At 48.1% G+C, this 20,001-nt stretch overlaps 1 protein-coding gene across 5 annotated transcripts in view; it reads left to right on the forward strand.

Moving 5' to 3' along the window:
• Window positions 1-20,001, forward strand: part of PLEKHA6 (pleckstrin homology domain containing A6) — a 1,624,617-nt gene that overhangs the window by 365,681 nt on the left and 1,238,935 nt on the right. For all 5 annotated transcript variants that reach the window (XM_073615840.1, XM_073615839.1, XM_073615838.1 and 2 more), the window contains one exon: window positions 3,807-3,911. In XM_073615840.1, the coding sequence (XP_073471941.1) occupies window positions 3,807-3,911 (105 nt within the window). The remainder of the gene's footprint in view (window positions 1-3,806; window positions 3,912-20,001) is intronic.

The raw sequence follows: 20,001 nt of genomic DNA on the forward strand, positions 1-20,001 counted from the left end.
GCCGGTCTTCTGCATCATCTGCTCTGCTTTGTAGCGACTTCACCATTGCATGCAATTCTGTTAAGTGATTTCCCTGGGAGTGAGATAAATCCTCCACTTCAGAAATTCTGTCTTCAGCCACTGTAAGCCTGCCCCTAATCTTGTCCAGGTCATGTCTAATCAAAGTGCATTCAGTAGTAAGATGATCAATGCTCACCATAACCGCCGCTTTGCTGGCTGCTATTGCTTCCAATATAGGTCTGGTAATTGCATCCTGAGGTGTCTCTGGGACCGGAGAGGCCACCTGAAAATCATCTGATCCGGATTCGTTAGCCACGGCTGCAGAAGACGCCATCCTCCTTGCTTGTACACACTCCTGTTTAGTACAGGAAGGGATAGGCGATAGGCAAAATGGCGGCGGCGGGACTCGTGTCAGGGCCTTGTGCAGCGCGGGTCCTGCGTTGGCACTTCTGAGCCTGCTTCCCAGCCTTTGCAGCTCCTTTTTTCATGACCCGGATGTGGTCCACACTGTCCGGTACCTAGGTACCGAAAACCGGGCTATTTACTCCAGAAAAAACGAATGTATTAGCAGGAGAGATGCGGAGCTCACCGAGAACACGTCCTGCTTCGTTCACATCCGGTCACGCCCCCCCCCCCCCCGATTTTGTATATGTTAAGCACAATATCACTTTATTAATATTTTAGTGGAAATTTTCTTATTTTTTTTATTTTGATAAGCGCAGCGTGTGTAAAAGTTGGTTTAACTATTTTGCATGGTTATGAGACATGCGTAACGTTAGCAGCTGATCATTTGCAAAGATATACTATTTTGGAGACCAGATTTGGTCAATTATCTGGAGGCTCACAGGACTACAAATTAGCAACCTGAATAATCCACGTAGATGAGACCATACATATAACCCTCTCCTGGGGGTGGGAGTCGCCGTCCATATGGGCCAGCATAATCCGGAATTCCAGCAATGAGTCCCAGTGCGCAAAAGTAAAAATTTGCAACAATTAAAATTATAGACAACCAGCCCCAACCCGGGGTCCCTGCCCCCCCTCAATTAAGGGGGGTCCTGGAGCCCAAGTCGCAGTCCAGTGGAACAATAATTAATGAAGAATCTAGAATTTTAACAGAAAAAAAAAACTGTAGATGGTAACCATGTAAAATGTAAAATATAGTCAGCAGCCTCCCCTGTGCCAAGTAAACAACCACATGTTGAGAATCATCAGGTAGGGCTGCTTAACAGCACATCATAATAAAAAAACAAGCTGTAACTGGATATAGGTATTGGGGAAATTGAAGCCCCAATAGGATGCGCCCCACACAACAAGGGGCAGGTCCATGCCACTGGAAGGTGACAAGTCCCCCAAAACAATATAAAAAGTATAAAGGTCCCCAAGTGAGCACTATACACAGTTTTGGTAAACCTCAAATATTCAGGCTGGTATTGGTGGGAGAGACGATGTTTCCTTTTGTAGTGTCCTACAGCCAGCATACACTGCAGCAATGAACAAGAAAAAAGAGGAGCAAATCCCCTGAGGCAACATGTATAATGTACAGGCCCCATAGATGACATCCAAGTGTAGGCATGGCCAAGCTGCAGTTCTGAGAAAAAAACATTGAGGCACAAAGTCCTCCGGGTTCAAGGAGTGCAGGTGAAAAGAACCGACTTGAGATCAGGGTATAGAGAATGTTCCAGAGTTGCTGTCTTCTACGTTGTAGACCTCGACTGATTGGATCAGAGTCCACAGTAAAAATTGAGGTACAAAGTCCTCCAGTAGGGCATAACCTTTTGTACATAGCATGTGGCCTCAAGCACGATCCACATAACTCAGAAAGCGTGTCTTCACCCAGATGTGAGGAATCCCGAATAGGCTCTCATACTCGTAGGAGCAAGATCACGACTCACGTGTAGAAGCCGACTGATAGGCGCTGGATCCACATCTCGATCTGGCTGAATGAGGAGGTAGGCCTGGCTGTGTAGGCAGGAGGCCAGATCTCTGGGTGTGGAACGGCAACGGCTGAAACCAGTCAGGTACAGAGATGGGTGGAATCTCAAGGAAGGCAAACAAATCTGGAAGGACTGCAGGGCGATGTAGTGTGAAAGAAGATGTCCCTTTGTGGACGGTCAGAGAAAAGGGGAATTCCCAGTGATACAAATGGCCCAGTTGTTGCAGCTGGTCCAGCAAAGGCCACAGCAGGGCTCTGCGCTGTAGGGTCGCCTTGGACAGAACCGGCAAGATCTTAATGGCATCACTGTCAAAGTCAGTTGTTCTCATTGTCCAGGCCTTCATCAGAATCATCTTCTTGTGGGTATACCGGTGCAGACGGCAGATGACATCTCGAGGTCTGTTAGGATCGGTTGACTTAGGGCTCAGCACCCTGTGGACTTGGTTCAACTCAAGCGGCTCCAGAGGGACAGTGTCTAATACACGGAATATAGCAACAGCCGTTTCTCGCAGATCCTCTGATCCAGTGGCTTCAGGGAGGCCATGGAGCCGCAGGTTGTTGCTTCGGCTCCTGTCCTCAAGATCTTTTAGGTGCAGTTGTAATGCCACAAGTGTTCTGCCTGGGGTGTGTGTTTCTGCTCCTGACACCCTCCTCCTCTCTATGGCTAACACAGAAGACTCTCCTGTTGTAATGTGGTCGGAGAGATGCTGTACTTCTGAGCAGACCGCCTTCATCTTGTGTTGGTAGGACTCGGTCAGGAGTAGGCCTTCAATGTCAGCCCTCATAGGGAGAGCCCAGAGGAACTCCCTGATCTTTGCATCCTCTTGGAAGGGAGCGGACACGCCAGGAGTGAGATGAAGGCAGGTGGCTGTAATGCCAGGGCTGAAGGAAAGCCAGAGCATGAATCTACAGCTTTGGATGAAGCCAGGGATACTGCAGACACCTTCAGGGATGCAGTCTCTGCAGTGCTGCCACGTGGATCTGCCATGCTGGCCCAGGGCTGAGGGCCTGGATGCCAGAGAAGAAGTGCTTGATGACAGACCGAGCCAAGCCACGCCCCCCCGAATTTTAAATTTTGAATAGTATAATGAACATTTTCTTCCTGCATCCGCTGAAAGCCGACTTCTCCTCCTCACCTGCTATGAGGCTGCAGGAGGAAAATGTTTATTATGTTAATTTTGTTGTGGCCCGTGGTCGGTCACCAAATCACTTACGTGGCCCTCGCTCTTCAAAAGCACCCTTGCCTAGTGGTTGTCCACCCTTCTAATTCATTGCTTGTCCCAGGGTGTATGAATACTTTTCCTGTACTATACAAATAAGATTAGAGGGATTCTGACTTACCTGTAAATTCCATGTCTTGGAGTACCGTGTAGAACACAGGCTTCCCTCTCTTCCAGTTACTTGTTTACTGTGAATTGCTTGCTAAAAAACTGAGGAGTCACGGAGTGGAGTGGGTCCTCAGAAGCTTGCCAGTGTCCAATCACCTGACAGTACAAGCCTGTATCCCAGGTAGCATGAATACTTTGCCTGTGTTCTCCAAGATAGGGAATTTACAGGTAAGTCAAAATTACTCTTTTTTTCCAGTGTGGGTGTGAGTGTCAGAAATTAATATAAACTAGCCATACTATCAATAAAGTAAACATGTTTCTTACAATACAGAAACTAGAATATTGTTGGGCTGCCTGTTTTTGCATCCATAACCTTGATGTTCTGCATTGTGCAATTTTTAGTCTAGAGTACTATAAATAGGTGTGCTAACACTGTTTATCATATCTAGGTATAAAGAGTACTAAAGTAGAGATGGTGGAGATAGATCATTTTTTGTAAGATGCTGTGTGGAATGACACAGGGTATTTTTTGTTTCCAAAAGCCATCTCGACCGTCCAAGAAAGGAATCGCCTTTGGGAAACGCTCTAACTCCATGAAAAGGAATCCAAGTGCTGTAGTCACAAAGATGGGCTGGCTGTACAAACAGGTGAGTGAAAGATATAATCAAACCATTGAAATGCACATTACATTTGAAATAGCCAGACTGCATCTGAGACTATCATACAAAAAGGTATCAACTTATTTATTCTGCTTCTGTATTTGTAGTCAGTGGATTTTCATTTTTACCATAATTGTTGAATTTGGCAACATCCTCTTTTACTGCACTTGAAGCAGAACTATTTTTCAAATAAGAATCTGACATTTCAAGTAAAAAATAATGTGGAAACATTGCTTGAGCATGGTGCCGTGAACTTACATCTTGAGGAGCACCCAGGCCGAACCAGGACTACCAATAGATTTTCACAAAATTACCATGCTGAGATCACAGGCAAGATGACAAGGAAGAAAAACAATCTTCCTAGACAGTCCCAAAACGTATTGATAGACCTTAGGTGTTTTCCAAGTATGTGAAACTTAGCAGAACCACAGCTCACTCCAAATTCTTGGGAGGATGACAGACGGCTATTTTAAAGCAATGCCTAGAAGCAGATATGGACATTTATATTAAACACCTCAAGAACTAGTTCTACTTGGGGAGCAAACAGGCAAAATAGACTCTGCCTTTCTAGGGGCTAGTTGTGGAGCAGGAGCAGCGATGTAAAGCCCTTATGCAAGTCATCGCTCAGCTTAAAAAAGAACAGCATAGAAGGATGTACAGATACAGTGGAATCGCTGATGGACCAACTGGATGTCCTAAAATTCAGGACAGGTGGCAGAATTATTGAAATTAAAAGCCTACCTCAGGCATTTGATTGTAGGCATCTTTAGTCACCATGCTAAATCCAATATCTAACTTGCCTCATCCTGAAACTTGGTCATCATGCTACCCATATCTAGACAATGCAGAGGGAGCTCATAGGGATGCCAGTACATACGATCCCCCACTGGATGAATCGTAAAGTGGAATTGGGACAGAAGGGCTCAACTGAACCAAGCTTGATGATCGGCTCCTTGCTGGGTCATACCTAGCACCTATGCTTTCATCCCCCTCTCCAACCATAATATTGTATTTCTGATGTGTGACAAGTTTTCTGGCCGATTACTCCGTTTTAAACAGTGTGTGCCCATCAAACCTACATTAAACATAACAGCATTTTCAGTAATGATAATAAGTTAAAGAACATTTTTTTGTTTTAAAATAAAAAAATATGTTACACTTACCTGCTCTGTGTAATTATATTTTACAGAGCATTCCCTTACCTCCAATTTGACAGTCCCCCTGCTGGCACTGTATATTTCTGCCTGCTCTTGGTGCCTCGTTTAGCAAGCCAGGTGCCAAGGGGGCACCAGTGAGACCAGGAAGTGAGAGGAGCTGTGCTGCAGCTGAGACAGCACTGGGACGGTGGGAGGAGTCTAGTAAGTGTTTACGGACTGGGGTGGGTAGAACAGGTACAGAGCCAGTTTACCAAATAGGCAGAGTAGGTACCGGCCTGTGGGACCCACGCCGTCTGAGGGCCCTGCGACAACTATCAAAATAATAATGATTTGACCTTGAAAGAAAACTACAACTATTATTTTTTTAATTTTCCAAAAGATAGAAAAAAAGAAATGAAAACTTTACAGTAAAGACTGTATGGAGGAAATACTGTATTAATGTATTGTACCCAGTAACAACATAACGTACAAAAACTATAGCTGTCAGGTTCACATTACAGTTTGTCTTTTAAAAGCTCACCTTCTTTCAGCTGTCAGTTTGTAAAATAAATTTTGGTGCAACCTATATATGTGTACTGTACAGTAGTGATGATCATCTCCGTCTAGCGGCCAATGGCCACACTACTTAGTTCAAGGTTATCCTACTAGAGCACTTGCACGAGAATCCTCTAGAAACCTGGTAAGGGGGGCCCCAAGGTTTTGACTGCCTAGGGGCGCCTCAGAGTTTAATCCCACACAGGTAGTGGGCGTTTTTTACCTTAATGCAAGGAATGCCTTAAGATGAAAAACATTTTGGGTTTAGAATCACTTTAACAACTTATGGACCGCCAACTGCATATATATACTGTGGCAATATACTATTGGGCAAAACGATGTATCGCATGTTTACTGCACGAGCTGCTGTGGGCGCGTGCACGCGCCCCTGAACAGCGCGGAAGCCGATGCATGGGTCCAGCGGCTGCGATGTCCACCGGTCACCCGCGAACGCTCCTCAGAGAGGCAGAATGGGGATCTGCCAATGTAAACAAATCAGATCCCTGTTCTGACTGGAGAGTTCAGTGAGATTGTCTGTTCCTAGTGATCAGGAACAGCGATCTCTCTGTACTCCCAGTCAGTCCACTCCCCCCCACAGTTAGAAACACCTCCCTAAGACACAATTATCCCCTTGATTGCCCCCTAGTGTTAACTCCTTCCCTGCCAGCGTCATTTATACAGTGATCAGTGACTATTTTTAGCTCTGATCACTGTAATGTCACTGGTCCCAAAGAAGTGTGAAAAGTGTCTGATCTGCCCGCCGCAATGTCGCAGTTCCGCTAAAAATCGTCGATCACCGCCATTACTAGTAAAAAATAAATAAAAAAATAATAAAAATGCCATAAATCTCTCCTCTATTTTGCAGACGCTATAACTTTTGCGCAAACCAATCAATATACACTTATTGCAAAAAATATTTTACCAAAAATATGTAGAATACATATTACATGTAGAATACATACATAGTTTAGAAGCATTTTTCGGAACGCAAAAAAATGCGTTCAGGACAGATGTTCAGAGGCATTTGAAACGCCAAATGCCCGTAACAGCTTGTAAACGCGGTAATCCGTGTTTAGCCGCGTTTCGCTTACATGCATTTTTCATTTTTGGCTATTTAAAAAAAAAAAAAAGATTTTTTTTAACCACCTCAATAACCCCTTCCTTCCCAGACCAATTTTCAGCATTCAGTGCTCTTGCAGTTTGAATGACAATCACTCAGTCATACAACACTGTACCCAAATGAAATTTTTATCATTTTGTTCATACAAATAGAGCTGTATTTTGGTGGTATTTATTCACCACTGGGTTTTTTATGTTTTGCGATGTAAGCGAAAAAAAAGCGAAACATTTGAAAAACAATATTTTCTACTTTCTGTTTTAAAAGAAATCCAATAAAATCTAATTTCATCATAAATTTAGGTCACAATGTATTCTGTTACATATTTTTGGTAGAAAAAAATCCAGATACGTGTATGATAATTGGTTTGTGTGAAAGTTATAAAGTCTATAAACTATGCTACGTATCATTGAAAATTGATTTATCTTATTTCTTGAGGCCCTAAAATGTCAGGACAGTACAGATACCCCCCAAATGACCCCTTTTTGGAAAGATAATAGTCCAAGGTATTTAGTAAGAGGCATAGTGAGTTTTTTGAAGTTACAATTTTTTGCCCACAATAGTTTGGCAAATAAAGGGACAATGGATGATGTTGGGTTATTTCCAGATACAGATAGGGGTCCCCAATCCTGAAGATTAATTTACACACAATTGATGAGAGAGAGCCCAGGCTGCGTCGTAAAAGATGGGATTTTTGAAGGGGACCATTGTATCTGTATAGCAAGGTAAGGTTTGGCAAAGAAAGATTTTTTTTCACAAAATTGTTATGCAATTAGTTATTTCTCACACGTGGCATAGATAAACTTACAATTACACCCCAAAAAGTATTCTACTACTCCTGAGTGCGGCGATACCACATGTGTGAGACATTTTCACAGCCTGGCCACATACAGAGGCCCAACATGCAGGGAGCACCATCAGGTGTTCTAAGGGCAAACATTACACATTTAGTTTCCTGACTACCTACCACATTTATGAAGGTCCTGGAGCATCAGGGCAATGGAATTACCCACAAAATGACCCCGTTTTGGAAAGCAAACGCCATACCTCCCAACCGTACCGGATTCCGCGGGACCTTCTTGCAATTGGCAGCTCTGTCCCGGTCCCGGGCACCCTTATTCTGGGACAATTCCCCTCATTCCCCTACAGTGTCCCGGAATTGCCCCCGGCCCTGGGTCGATCTAATGCCCCCTAAAATAGCCTTTGCATCGTCTCTGTCTCTCACTGTCTCAGCCTGTGGTGGACCCCTAGCTGGCAGAGACTCTTTTTACTTTATTCACCACCGCCGCTGGCTCAGTGCCCAAACTGGTTGCTACCTGCTGCCCGCTTGGCGTGTAGCAACCAGTGATGTCTTGAGCAGGAGAGAGGCAGAGACCCATCACAGCGGAGGAGATTTAACTTCCTCCTCCGCACCTACTGTTTATTTCCACCCACCTCCTCCCTGTATATTCTCGAGTCCAGTCAGGCAGCGGCATGCAGAAGAAACTTCTGAGACAGACTGCAGTGCACAAACGAAACGGAGAGATGGTGGAAAGGCAAGTAAATTGCAAAACACTCAAAAACATTACAGATCCATCGGGGTTAAAATCCTGTCAGCTCTCCCCCAGCAGCCAGAGTTCTGTGCTGAACTGTCAGCACTTCTCAGAAACTCAGAGTGTGTGTCAGCCTGGAGCGAGCAAGCAAGCCTCAATGCACTGTGGAGAGAGGACGGTAGGCAGATAAGGGTCGGCAGGAGAGGACACTGACAGATTAGATTACACCCTGGATGGAAGGAGGACACATCCTTAGATATCAGGGCAGGGTTCATGCTGGGACTTGAAATCCTTCACTTTTGGGGGATGTGACCCCCCCAAAAGTGAAGAACTACAGGTCCCAGCATGAACCCCTCAGAGCTGAAGATGTTTCCTGCATCACTGCACACATGATAACTCCTCACACCCAGCCCTTCTGTCCAGCTGTTCACTGTTTCTTCTCTCCCACTACTTGTTTGCCTCTCACTACACCTGCAGCAGACCCCCCTCCTCCTCCTTCATCCTCAGCCTTTCATGTTCTGCCACTTTTTCACCTACTAGTCTTCTTAACCCCTCTGTATGCTAAGCAATCCTCTCAGCAGTGGCCCATCTCTCATCTGCAACTATCACAGCCTCAGAATCTTGCATTCCATTCTTTGCTCCTTCAACCTGCCAGAATTTTTGTTTCTCCACTGCAGCGGTGTAACTACAGGGGTCACCATTGCAACCCAGCCTCATACTCCAGGGCGCCCATGCAGCTTCCCTTTTAAACCTGTATAGGAGGGGCTGCATATAGAGAAACTGATGCCCTCCATGTTCTTCTTGCAGCCACTGAATGCCTGCAGGTGGTAAAGGAGGAAAAGTGGGCATTCAGTGGCTGCAAGAAGAACATGGAGGGCATCAGTTCCTCTATATGCCGCCCCTCCTATCCAGTTTACTTATGCTGCCCACAGGTCCCTCAACGCTCTCCGGGCCCCTCTGTGTTCTTCCCCAGCAACTTCTCTGCTCTCTCCCACCCCACCCCCCTTCTCCAACCCCCTGCTGTCCTCTGGTCCCTCCTGTGCTGTTCTCCTGTCCCCCCCGTGCTGTTCTCCTGTCCCCCCCGTGCTGTTCTCCTGTCCCCCCCGTGCTGTTCTCCTGTCCCCCCTGTGCTGTTCTCCGGTCCCCCCCCCGCTGTTCTCCGGTCCCCCCCCGTGCTGTTCTCCCATCCCCCTCCTGTGCTGTTCTCCAGTCCCCCCTATGCTGCTCTCCAGTCCCCCCTGTGCTGTTCTCCAGTTCCCCCCTGTGCTGTTCTCCAGTTCCCCCCTGTGCTGTTCTCCAGTTCCCCCCTGTGCTGTTCTCCAGTTCCCCCCTGTGCTGTTCTCCAGTTCCCCCCTGTGCTGTTCTCCAGTTCCCCCCGTGCTTTTCTCCGGTCCTCATGCTCTTCTCCCGCCCCCCCCTGTCCTCTTCTCCGGTGCTCATGCTCTTCTCCGGTCCCCCCCCGTGCTCTTCTCCGGTCCTCATGCTGTTGTCCGGTCCCCCCTCCTGTGTGTTCTCCGGTCCCCCCTCCTGTGCTGTTCTCCGGTCCCCCCTCCTGTGCTGTTCTCCGGTCCCCCCTCCTGTGCTGTTCTCCGGTCCCCCCCCTGTGCTGTTGTCCGGTCCCCCCTCCTGTGCTGTTGTCCGGTCCCCCCTCCTGTGCTGTTGTCCGGTCCCCCCTCCTGTGCTGTTGTCCGGTCCCCCCTCCTGTGCTGTTGTCCGGTCCCCCCTCCTGTGCTGTTGTCCGGTCCCCCCTCCTGTGCTGTTGTCCGGTCCCCCCTCCTGTGCTGTTGTCCGGTCCCCCCTCCTGTGCTGTTGTCCGGTCCCCCCCTCCTGTGCTGTTGTCCGGTCCCCCCTCCTGTGCTGTTGTCCGGTCCCCCCTCCTGTGCTGTTGTCCGGTCCCCCCTCCTGTGCTGTTGTCCGGTCCCCCCTCCTGTGCTGTTGTCCGGTCCCCCCTCCTGTGCTGTTGTCCGGTCCCCCCTCCTGTGCTCTTCTCCGGTCCCCTCTTGTGCTGTTCTCCGGTCCCCTCTTGTGCTGTTCTCCGGTCCCCTCTTGTGCTCTTCTCCGGTCCCCTCTTGTGCTGTTCTCCGGTCCCCTCTTGTGCTGTTCTCCGGTCCCCTCTTGTGCTGTTCTCCGGTCCCCTCTTGTGCTGTTCTCCGGTCCCCTCTTGTGCTGTTCTCCGGTCCCCTCTTGTGCTGTTCTCCAGTCCTCCCCCTGTGCTGTTCTCCAGTCCCCCTGTGCTCTTCATAGGTCCTCATGCTCTTCTCCGGTCCCCTCCTGTGCTCTTCTCCGGTCCTCTCCTGTGCTCTTCTCCGGTCCTCTCCTGTGCTCTTCTCCGGACCTCTCCTGTGCTCTTCTCCGGACCTCTCCTGTGCTCTTCTCCGGACCTCTCCTGTGCTCTTTTCCGGTCCTCTCCTGTGCTCTTTTCCGGTCCTCTCCTGTGCTCTTTTCCGGTCCTCTCCTGTGCTCTTCTCCGGTCCTCTCCTGTGCTCTTTTCCGGTCCTCTCCTGTGCTCTTCTCTGGTCCTCGTCTGTGCTTTTCTCTGGTCCCCTCCTGTTCTGTTCTCCAGTCCCCCTGTGCTCTTCTCTGGTCCTCATGCTCTTCTCTGGTCCCCTCCTGTGCTGTTCTCCGGTCCCCTCCTGTTCTGTTCCCTAGTCCCCCTGTGCTCTTCACTGGTCCTCCTGCTCTTCTCCGGCCCCCTCCTGTGCTGTTCTCTGGTCCCCTCCTGTGCTGTTCTCCGGTCCCCTCCTGTGCTCTTCTCCGGTCCCCTCCTGTGCTCTTCTCCGGTCCTCTCCTGTGCTGTTCTCTGGTCCTCTCCTGTGCTTTTCTCCGGTCCCCTCCTGTGATGTTCTCCGGTCCCCCCCTGTGCTGTTCTCCGGTCCCCTCCTGTGCTGTTCTCCGGTCCCCTCCTGTGCTGTTCTCCGGTCCCCTCCTGTGCTTTTCTCCGGTCCCCTCCTGTGCTGTTCTCCGGTCCCCTCCTGTGCTGTTCTCCGGTCCCCTCCTGTGCTTTTCTCCGGTCCCCTCCTGTGCTTTTCTCCGGTCCCCTCCTGTGCTTTTCTCCGGTCCCCTTCTGTGCTTTTCTCCGGTCCCCTTCTGTGCTTTTCTCCGGTCCCCTCCTGTGCTGTTCTCCGGTCCCCTCCTGTGCTGTTCTCCGGTCCCCTCCTGTGCTGTTCTCCGGTCCCCTCCTGTGCTGTTCTCCGGTCCCCTCCTGTGCTGTTCTCCGGTCCCCTCCTGTGCTGTTCTCCGGTCCCCTCCTGTGCTGTTCTCCGGTCCCCTCCTGTGCTGTTCTTCGGTCCCCCCCTTGTGCTCTTCTCAGGTCCTTATGCTGCTCTCTGATCCCCTCCTGTGCTGTTCTTCAGTCCCCCTGTGCTGTTCACCGGTCCCCTCCTGTGCTGTTCTACAGTCTCCCCCCTGTGCTCTTCTCAGGTCCTCATGCTTTTCTCCGGTCCCCTCCTGTGCTGTTCTCCAGTTCCCCCCCCATGCTCTTCTCGGGTCCTCATGCTCTTCTCCGGTCCCCCCCTGTGCTCTGGTGCTGTTCTTTGGTTTCCCTTCCCCTTGTGCTCTTCTCCAGTTCCCTGCTGTTCTTCATTACCCCTGTACTGTCTCCCGGCCCCCCGTCTGCCCTCGCAGCTCTGCCAGGTTCCCCCCTCCCCTCTCCCACCAGCTGCTGTGGAGATATGTCAGGATGGAGAGCAGGGAAGGGGCCAGTAAATACATACCTCCCAACTGTCCCTAATTTGGAGGGGCTGCCCCTCATTTAGAGCAATGTCCCTCTGTCCCTCTTTCCTCCTTGTTTGTCCCTCATTTTGATCTGATCTATATAGTTGTATATAAAATGCACTAATTATTAAAAAAGCATTTTACAGAGCTAAACCTTTAATCCATATTCCAAATTGCTGCATTTGTAAATTCCAGAAGCCAATATAAAGAACGGTAGTGGAAAAAAAGCACCTGTGTGTTTAACCAATCTTTTTTTTTTTTTGTATAATTCTCCTTTTCTGCTTTTGTAGGGGGCGTGTCCTATGCCTACATATTTTTGCAAATAGGTGTCCCTCATTCCCATCTCAGAAAGTTGTGAGGTATCAAACACCCCAATGTATAGTCTAGGAGGCATAATGACTCTATTGAACATGTCATTTTTTTTCCACAATTTTTTGGAAAATGTGGAAAGAAAATTAAATTTTTTTTTTTTTTTTTTTTTTTACACAAAGTTGTCAATTTATAACACGTAACATGCACATAGCAAAAATTACCCCCCAAAATATATTCTGCTACTCCTCCTGAGTATGGCAATACCACATGTGTGAGACTTTTACACAGCCTGGCCACATACAGAGGCCCAACATGCAGGGAGCACCATCAGGCATTCTAAAGGCATAAATTACACATTTCATTCCCTGAGTACCTATCACATTTTTGAAGGCCCTGGAGCACCAGGACAATGGAATTAGATGTGGCAGATGCTTACTGTCAGATGTGCCAAAATGATCATGGACAGATGTACCAGATGATCATGGACACCTGCGCCAGATGATCATGGACACCTGCGCCAGATGATCATGGACAGATGTGTGCCAGATGTGCGCAGATGATCACGACACGTGCGCCAGATGTGTTAAAGATGATCACGGACAGATGTGCACGAAATGATCACAGACACCTGCGCCAGATCACGGACACATGCGCCAGATGTGCGCAGATGATCACAGACACATGCGCCGAATCACAGACACGTGCATCAGTTGATCATGGACAGATGTGCGCCAGATGATCATGGACAGATGTGCGCCAGATGATCACGGACATGATCACGGACAGATGTACGCCAGATGTGCGCCAGATGATCATGGACAGATGTGCGCAGATGATCACGGACACGTGCGCCACATGATCACGAACACGTGCGCCAGAGGTGTTAGATGATCACAGACATGTGTGCCAGATGATCACGGACAGATGTGCGCCAGGTGATCACGGAAACATGCGCCAGATCACGGACACATGTGCGCCAGATGTGCGCAGATGATAATGAACATGTGCAACAGATGATTATGGACACGTGCGCCAGATGTGCTAAAGATGATCAGACATATGTGCACCAGATGATCATGGACATATGTGCACCAGATCACAGACACATGTGCGCCAGATTTGCTACAGATGATCACTGACACATGTGCGCCACTGATCATGGACACCTGCGCCAGATGATCATGGACACCTGCGCCAGATGATCATGGACACCTGCGCCAGATGATCATGGACAGATGTGTGCCAGATGATCATGGACAGATGTGTGCCAGATGTGCGCAGATGATCACGACACGTGCGCCAGATGATCACGGACACGTGTGCCAGATGTGTTAAAGATGATCACGGACAGATGTGCACGAAATGATCACAGACACCTGCGCCAGATCACGGACACATGCGCCAGATGTGCGCAGATGATCACAGACACGTGCGCCGAATCACAGACACGTGCATCAGTTGATCATGGACAGATGTGCACCAGATGATCATGGACAGATGTGCACCAGATGATCACGGGCATGATCACGGACAGATGTGCGCCAGATGATCATGGACAGATGTGCGCAGATCACGGACACGTGCGCCACATGATCACGAACACGTACGCCAGAGGTGTTAGATGATCACAGACATGTGTGCCAGATGATCACGGACAGATGTGCGCCAGGTGATCACGGAAACATGCGCCAGATCACGGACACATGTGCGCCAGATGTGCGCAGATGATAATGAACATGTGCAACAGATGATTATGGACACGTGCGCCAGATGTGCTAAAGATGATCAGACATGTGCACCAGATGATCATGGACATATGTGCACCAAATCACGGACACATGTGCGCCAGATTTGCTACAGATGATCACTGACACATGTGCGCCACTGATCACGGACACGTGCACCAGATGATCACGGACACGTGCACCAGATGATCACGGACACGTGCACCAGATGATCACGGACACGTGCACCAGATGATCACGGACACGTGCACCAGATGATCACGGACACGTGCACCAGATGATCACGGACACGTGCACCAGATGATCACGGACACGTGCACCAGATGATCACGGACACGTGCACCAGATGATCACGGACACGTGCACCAGATGATCACGGACAGATGTGCATCAGATGATCACGGACAGATGTGCGTCAGATGAAAACGGACAGATGTACGCCAGATGTGCGCAGATGATCACAGACAGATGTGCGCAGATTATTACGGACACATGATCACAAACACATGTACGCCAGATGTGTTAAAGATGATCACAGATGTGTGCCATATGATCACGGACAGATGTGCGCCAGGTGATCACGGACACGTGCGCCAGATGTGCGCAGATGATCATGAACATGTGCAACAGATGATTACGGACACATGTGCGCCAGTAGTGCTAAAGATGATCAGACATATGTGCGCCAGATGATCATGGACACGTGCACAAGATCACGGACACGTGCGCCAGATTTGCCACAGATGATCACTGACACATGTGCGCCAGATGATCACAGACACGTGCACCAGATGATCACGGAAACGTGCGTCAGATGATCATGGACAGATGTGTATCAGATGTGCACAGACGATTAGGGACAGATGTGCGCAGATGATCACGGACAGATGTGCCAGATCACGGACACGCGTGCCAGATGTGTGCCAGATGATCATGGACAGATGTGCGCCAGAGATGCACAGATGATCACGAACAGATGTGCGCAGATGATCACGGACACGTGCTCCAGTAGATCATGGACACGTGCACCAGATGTGCTAAAGATGATCACAGACATATGTGCGCCAGATGATCAGGGACAGATGTGCGCCAGATGATCACGGACATGTGCACCAGATCACGGACACGTGCACAGATCACGGATAGATGTGCGTAGATGATCACAGATGTGCAGATCACGGACACATGCACCAGATGTGTGCAGATGACCTTGGACGCATGCGCGCCACATGACCTTGGACACATGCGCGCCAGATGACCTTGGACACATGCACACCAGATGACCGCGGACACATGCACACCAGATGATCGTACACCTGACTAGGTCGCCGATCGACTATGTATCTCTAAATGTGGAACCACTGTTCGCCCTGATTAAATCTAAAACACAAATTAGGGCACGCCTCCTCTCGGGGTACTAGGTCGCATCAACCTCATTAAAATGATACACCTTCCTAAAATTATATATATATTGTGGCACACCCCTGTATACCTACCTCTGAAATATTTCAAAACCATGGATGCAATTCTCAAACCCTTTGTTTGGGGGAAAAATAGACACAAATTGGTGTGGCGACTGCTCAAAAACCCCACTGATCTGTCTGGTACGGCCCTACCCGACTTCAGTCTAAACTATTTAGCATCTCGGCTATCCTAATTGTTCCATATAAACAAGACTGATAGAGATTCACCCGACTCCTATGCCCTACCTGGGTCCAACTGACAAAGGACCCCATATGCGCCATAGCAGCAGGCATAGAAAATACTACAAAAAAAGAGGAACATAACTCCCTCCTAAACCACTACAGAAAGATATGGAGACTAGCCTCGGTCAAACTAGACATACCTGTACAGACTTGGTGTAGAAGCGGAATTTTTTACCTCTCACACAGTGAAAACTTTCGATGCATTAAAGCTAGAATTTACCCTTCCAAATCGCATGTTTTTCCGATTTCTACAAGTTAGACATGCTATCCACTCCCAATTCCCAGAATCGATACCTTTATGGGCCTCCCACACTATACCTGGGTTGCTCCCCAGTGTGTCCATTTCAAAATATGCCGTGAGTTCTTCAGTTACATCCGATAGGACCTCAGGGGTCTCTAGTAAACTCTCATTCAGACGCCAACACCAATCTGGGAAATAGAATGAGCTAGATAACGAGAAACGCATCATAAGTGGTGCATGGTCCGACCAGGTTATACATGCAATAGAGATATCTAGAACCGAAGATAGTAGATAGTGTGGTACCAGGAAGAGATCTATACGTGAATACAGTTTATGCGGAGTGGAGAAAAAGGTATAATCCTTTTCCCCCGCATGCATCACTCGCCAGGCATCAATCAACTGCTGGTCATGGAGTGTTTGCATGACACGTTTCCTCACGCCAGGCCAAGCAGAGGTACCCAATGAATTATCTACATTAGGCTCTAGCGGGAGGTTGAATATCAGTTTGCCTTCCGTAAACTCTGTCAGCTTCAGAAAGGCTTTAGCCAAAAAAGAATCTTGATGGTTATTATGTGCATATATAGTGGCTAGCCTCACCTTAATGCCACCAATTTGGCCTTTAATAAAAAGATAACAGCCTTCTGAATCCGAGTAGCTATCAGTGAAGATCCAAGGCACACCCCTGGATATCAGAATCAAAACACCTTTAGATTTTGCTTCCTGGTTAAAGGAATGGTATACAGAGGGATAAAATGTATTTTGAAGAAAAGGGAGTCCGCCCCTCTTAAAGTAGATTTCTTGCACAAACGCATCTGTCTGAGATCGTTTCAGATCATTGAGAAACATCCTCATGTCCATCTCCGGGGGGGGGGGGGGGGGCCGGGAAGAGGAGGCGAAAGAGAGAAGAGAGGGGAAAAAAAAAAAGACTAAACTAAATACCCTAAGGGAAGCACTTACTACTGAGTCTTCCGGTTCATGTGAGCGCGGGCCTATGTGGGGAAGTGGTTAGAGACAGCCTGACAATGGAGCTCCCTCCCCTTAACCCTCCAGCATTTGAACGTAAGAAAAACATTTTTATGCCTATGTGGTACGGCAATCATAAAAAAGTAAGTGAGAAAGTGGGGAGGGGGAGCGAGGGAGAGAGGAAAAAAAATTTAAAATAACCCCCCCCCGACAGCAAACCGATCAAGAAGATTCATAGTTCCCATCTCCGGTTTCCGTTAAAGGAGCTCCCATGAGTCCCCCCAGCCAAGCGACAGCCCGCCAATTTCTCCATGTCTTACATGTGTGTATATAAACAAACAAAAAAACAAAACAAAAAAAAAAACATAACAAAAGGGAAACAACCCCCCCATCAACCCTTGTGCCATATAAGTGTAATGGATCTAAAATCCATAAGTGATACTCTATTTCCAACCTGTGTCTAGTGCTCATGGTGATGTACTGCTTGATATAGAACATCCTTCCCCCTTCTTTCCCCTTTTTGCGGGGCTAAATATTCAATCTTGACATCTTTAAAAAAAAAAAAAATGTGTATATGTGTGTATGAGGCCCGTATGATTTCGAGGTAGAGGCTAGGTAAAAGAGATGGGCCAAAAAAAAAGGAAAAACCCAACCAAGGAAAGTGCTACTTAGGAATTACTCTAGGACTTGACCACTATTCCCGGTCAGTGGGGAGGTGGGTCCATTCCATTTTACAAAGTCTACTAAAGATTTACCTCTAAATATGTTCAGGCCCCCAGTCCCCCTTTCTTCCCAGGGTTCCCACCTACTTCTTTTTTTTTTGTCACCCCATCATATAAATAAAACCGCTCTGTATCCGGTTTATAAACCAAACTAAATATATTAAATAGGTATAATAGGGGTGGGATTTTGGGTGATTTACCCGCAACTTTAATAAGGGTCTAATCCTGGGGCGAAAAAAAAAAGTATAAGGGAGAAATATTGCTTTCTCAGTTTCCTATGTAATATATAATACCCCCTCCCTTACAACATACATATGGGCCATCTCCAAAAACATATAAAACATATAAAATTATCCAAACATCCCCTGATCCTCAAAAAAAAAAAAACCCCAAACAAACCCTCCCAACTCACTGCAACTCCCCCCCCCCCCCTTCGCCCTATAACACACATGTTTAAATGTTTACAATTTATATTTGTAAGCTAAGGAAATGAAAGGCGGGCAAAAAACATTATATGGCAAGTATAAAAAAAAAAACACAGTTCAGGCCATATCGATACGGTACAGGGTTTACTCTGGGAGGCCCCCCCCCCAAAAAAGGGGGGGGGGGAAATCTTCTACATCACCTCCACTCGTCCCCTTTTAATGTATTATGTTTCTCAAACCTTGGCCATATTTATTTCCAGACACACATTCTCCCATGGCCTCCTGGGACCCGCCTTGCTCCTCCACTCGGGGGGCCCTTGCCGTAGTGGGCCCGGCATTGGTCCAGTTAGGGATCAGGATGGGATCCATCTACAGGAAGGCAAACAGTCCCGGTAGGTCAGCAGGACGAAACAAAGAGAAAGATAATGGTCCTTTCCTCACAGTTAGGGAGATGGGGAACCCCCATCGATATGTATACCCCTTCTTCCTGATCTTATCCAGTAACGGCGCAATAGCGCCCTTCGTTGCAGGGTAGCTCTGGATAAATCCGCTAATATTTTTATAGGGCTTCCTTTAAAGTCACTATCACCTACTTCCCATGCCTTACGCAATATAGACTCCCTATGAGAGTAATGGTACATACGACATATCACATCTCTAGGTCTCTTTGGGTCCGTTGAACGGGGACCCAAAGCTCTATGCATCCTGTCAAACTCAAGGTCTTGGGGGGCTTCAGAAATAGCTAATTGCTGGCATATAGTCACAACTATGGATTGTAGCGACTCCTGACCGGCATCTTCTGGAATTCCCCGTAGTCGCAAGTTATTGCGGCGGCTCCTAACTGCCAGTTGTTCCAGGTGGAGTTGTAGTGAGGAGACATGTGAAGCCTGTAAGCTCTGTGCCTTTTCCAGCTGGGATACTCGCTTCTCCAGTGCGGTCTGCGTTGTTTCACCTGTGCAGATCCTATCTGAAAGCGACTGCACGTCTATCCGGATTGATTGCAAATCCCTGCGATGAGTTTCCCCCATACGGTAGATCAGCGCTTCCATGTCAGCTCGAGTGGGTAGCGCCTGGAGGAGAGCTCTAATCCATATCTCCCGTGTAGTCTTCAGCTGTCTCTGTGAGTGCAACTGGGAGAGGGAAGGGGATGAAGGTTCCACCTCCGCCGGAGAGACTGGAAACACTGAGGAGGCTGCCATAGCCGATTCAAGGTAAGAGGCACTCTGGGCTTCTATTGTACGGTTCTGTGTGCCGGGGAAATAATGTTGTATCTCTGACCGCGGGGGATGCTCTGTGGGTGTGCTTCTCCTTCCCCTTTCTTGCGGCGCTCATGCCAGGGAGGGATGCTGCATTTACAGGCCGATTTGCTGGAGGGTGTTCGGAGCTAGATAGCGCGTGACCTTACTCCGCCATCTCTAGACCACGCCCCCTCACAGTTCCTCTTCCTTCTTTGCTGAGCGTGTTCCTCAATGTCGGTTACTGTCTGTCAAGTTAAATCGTTCAGGAGAGGTTGTAAAAAATGTCCTGTGTACATGAAGCCTTACTGGTTGAAGGAACTGCTGGGAATGCTACAACTCAGATTGCTGGAGGGTGATAAATTCCACAGAGTACATTATTACTATGTATTATACTGTGACCCACGATCTCTGTACAAGGATTGATTTGTTTTCTCTGGATTAGATCCATCTAGACCTAAAAAGTCAAGATAGAATAAAACCTACCACTATCTCAAACCACTCCCCAAAAACCTTTGCGCTTCAGCTTATGGATTAAACAGAAATAGTGGTCCCAGCACCTCAATAAACCGCTACTAGAAGACCCAGAAATATTAACTAACTAGAATTTGGTCTTGAGGGAGTATCAGGAACAATGAATCAGACCGAGACAGAAGTAAAGTTAAAGTTAAATCA

Source organism: Aquarana catesbeiana, linkage group LG02 (genome assembly GCF_042186555.1).
Source record: "Aquarana catesbeiana isolate 2022-GZ linkage group LG02, ASM4218655v1, whole genome shotgun sequence".
In the NCBI taxonomy this organism is placed as follows: Eukaryota; Metazoa; Chordata; class Amphibia; order Anura; family Ranidae; genus Aquarana; species Aquarana catesbeiana.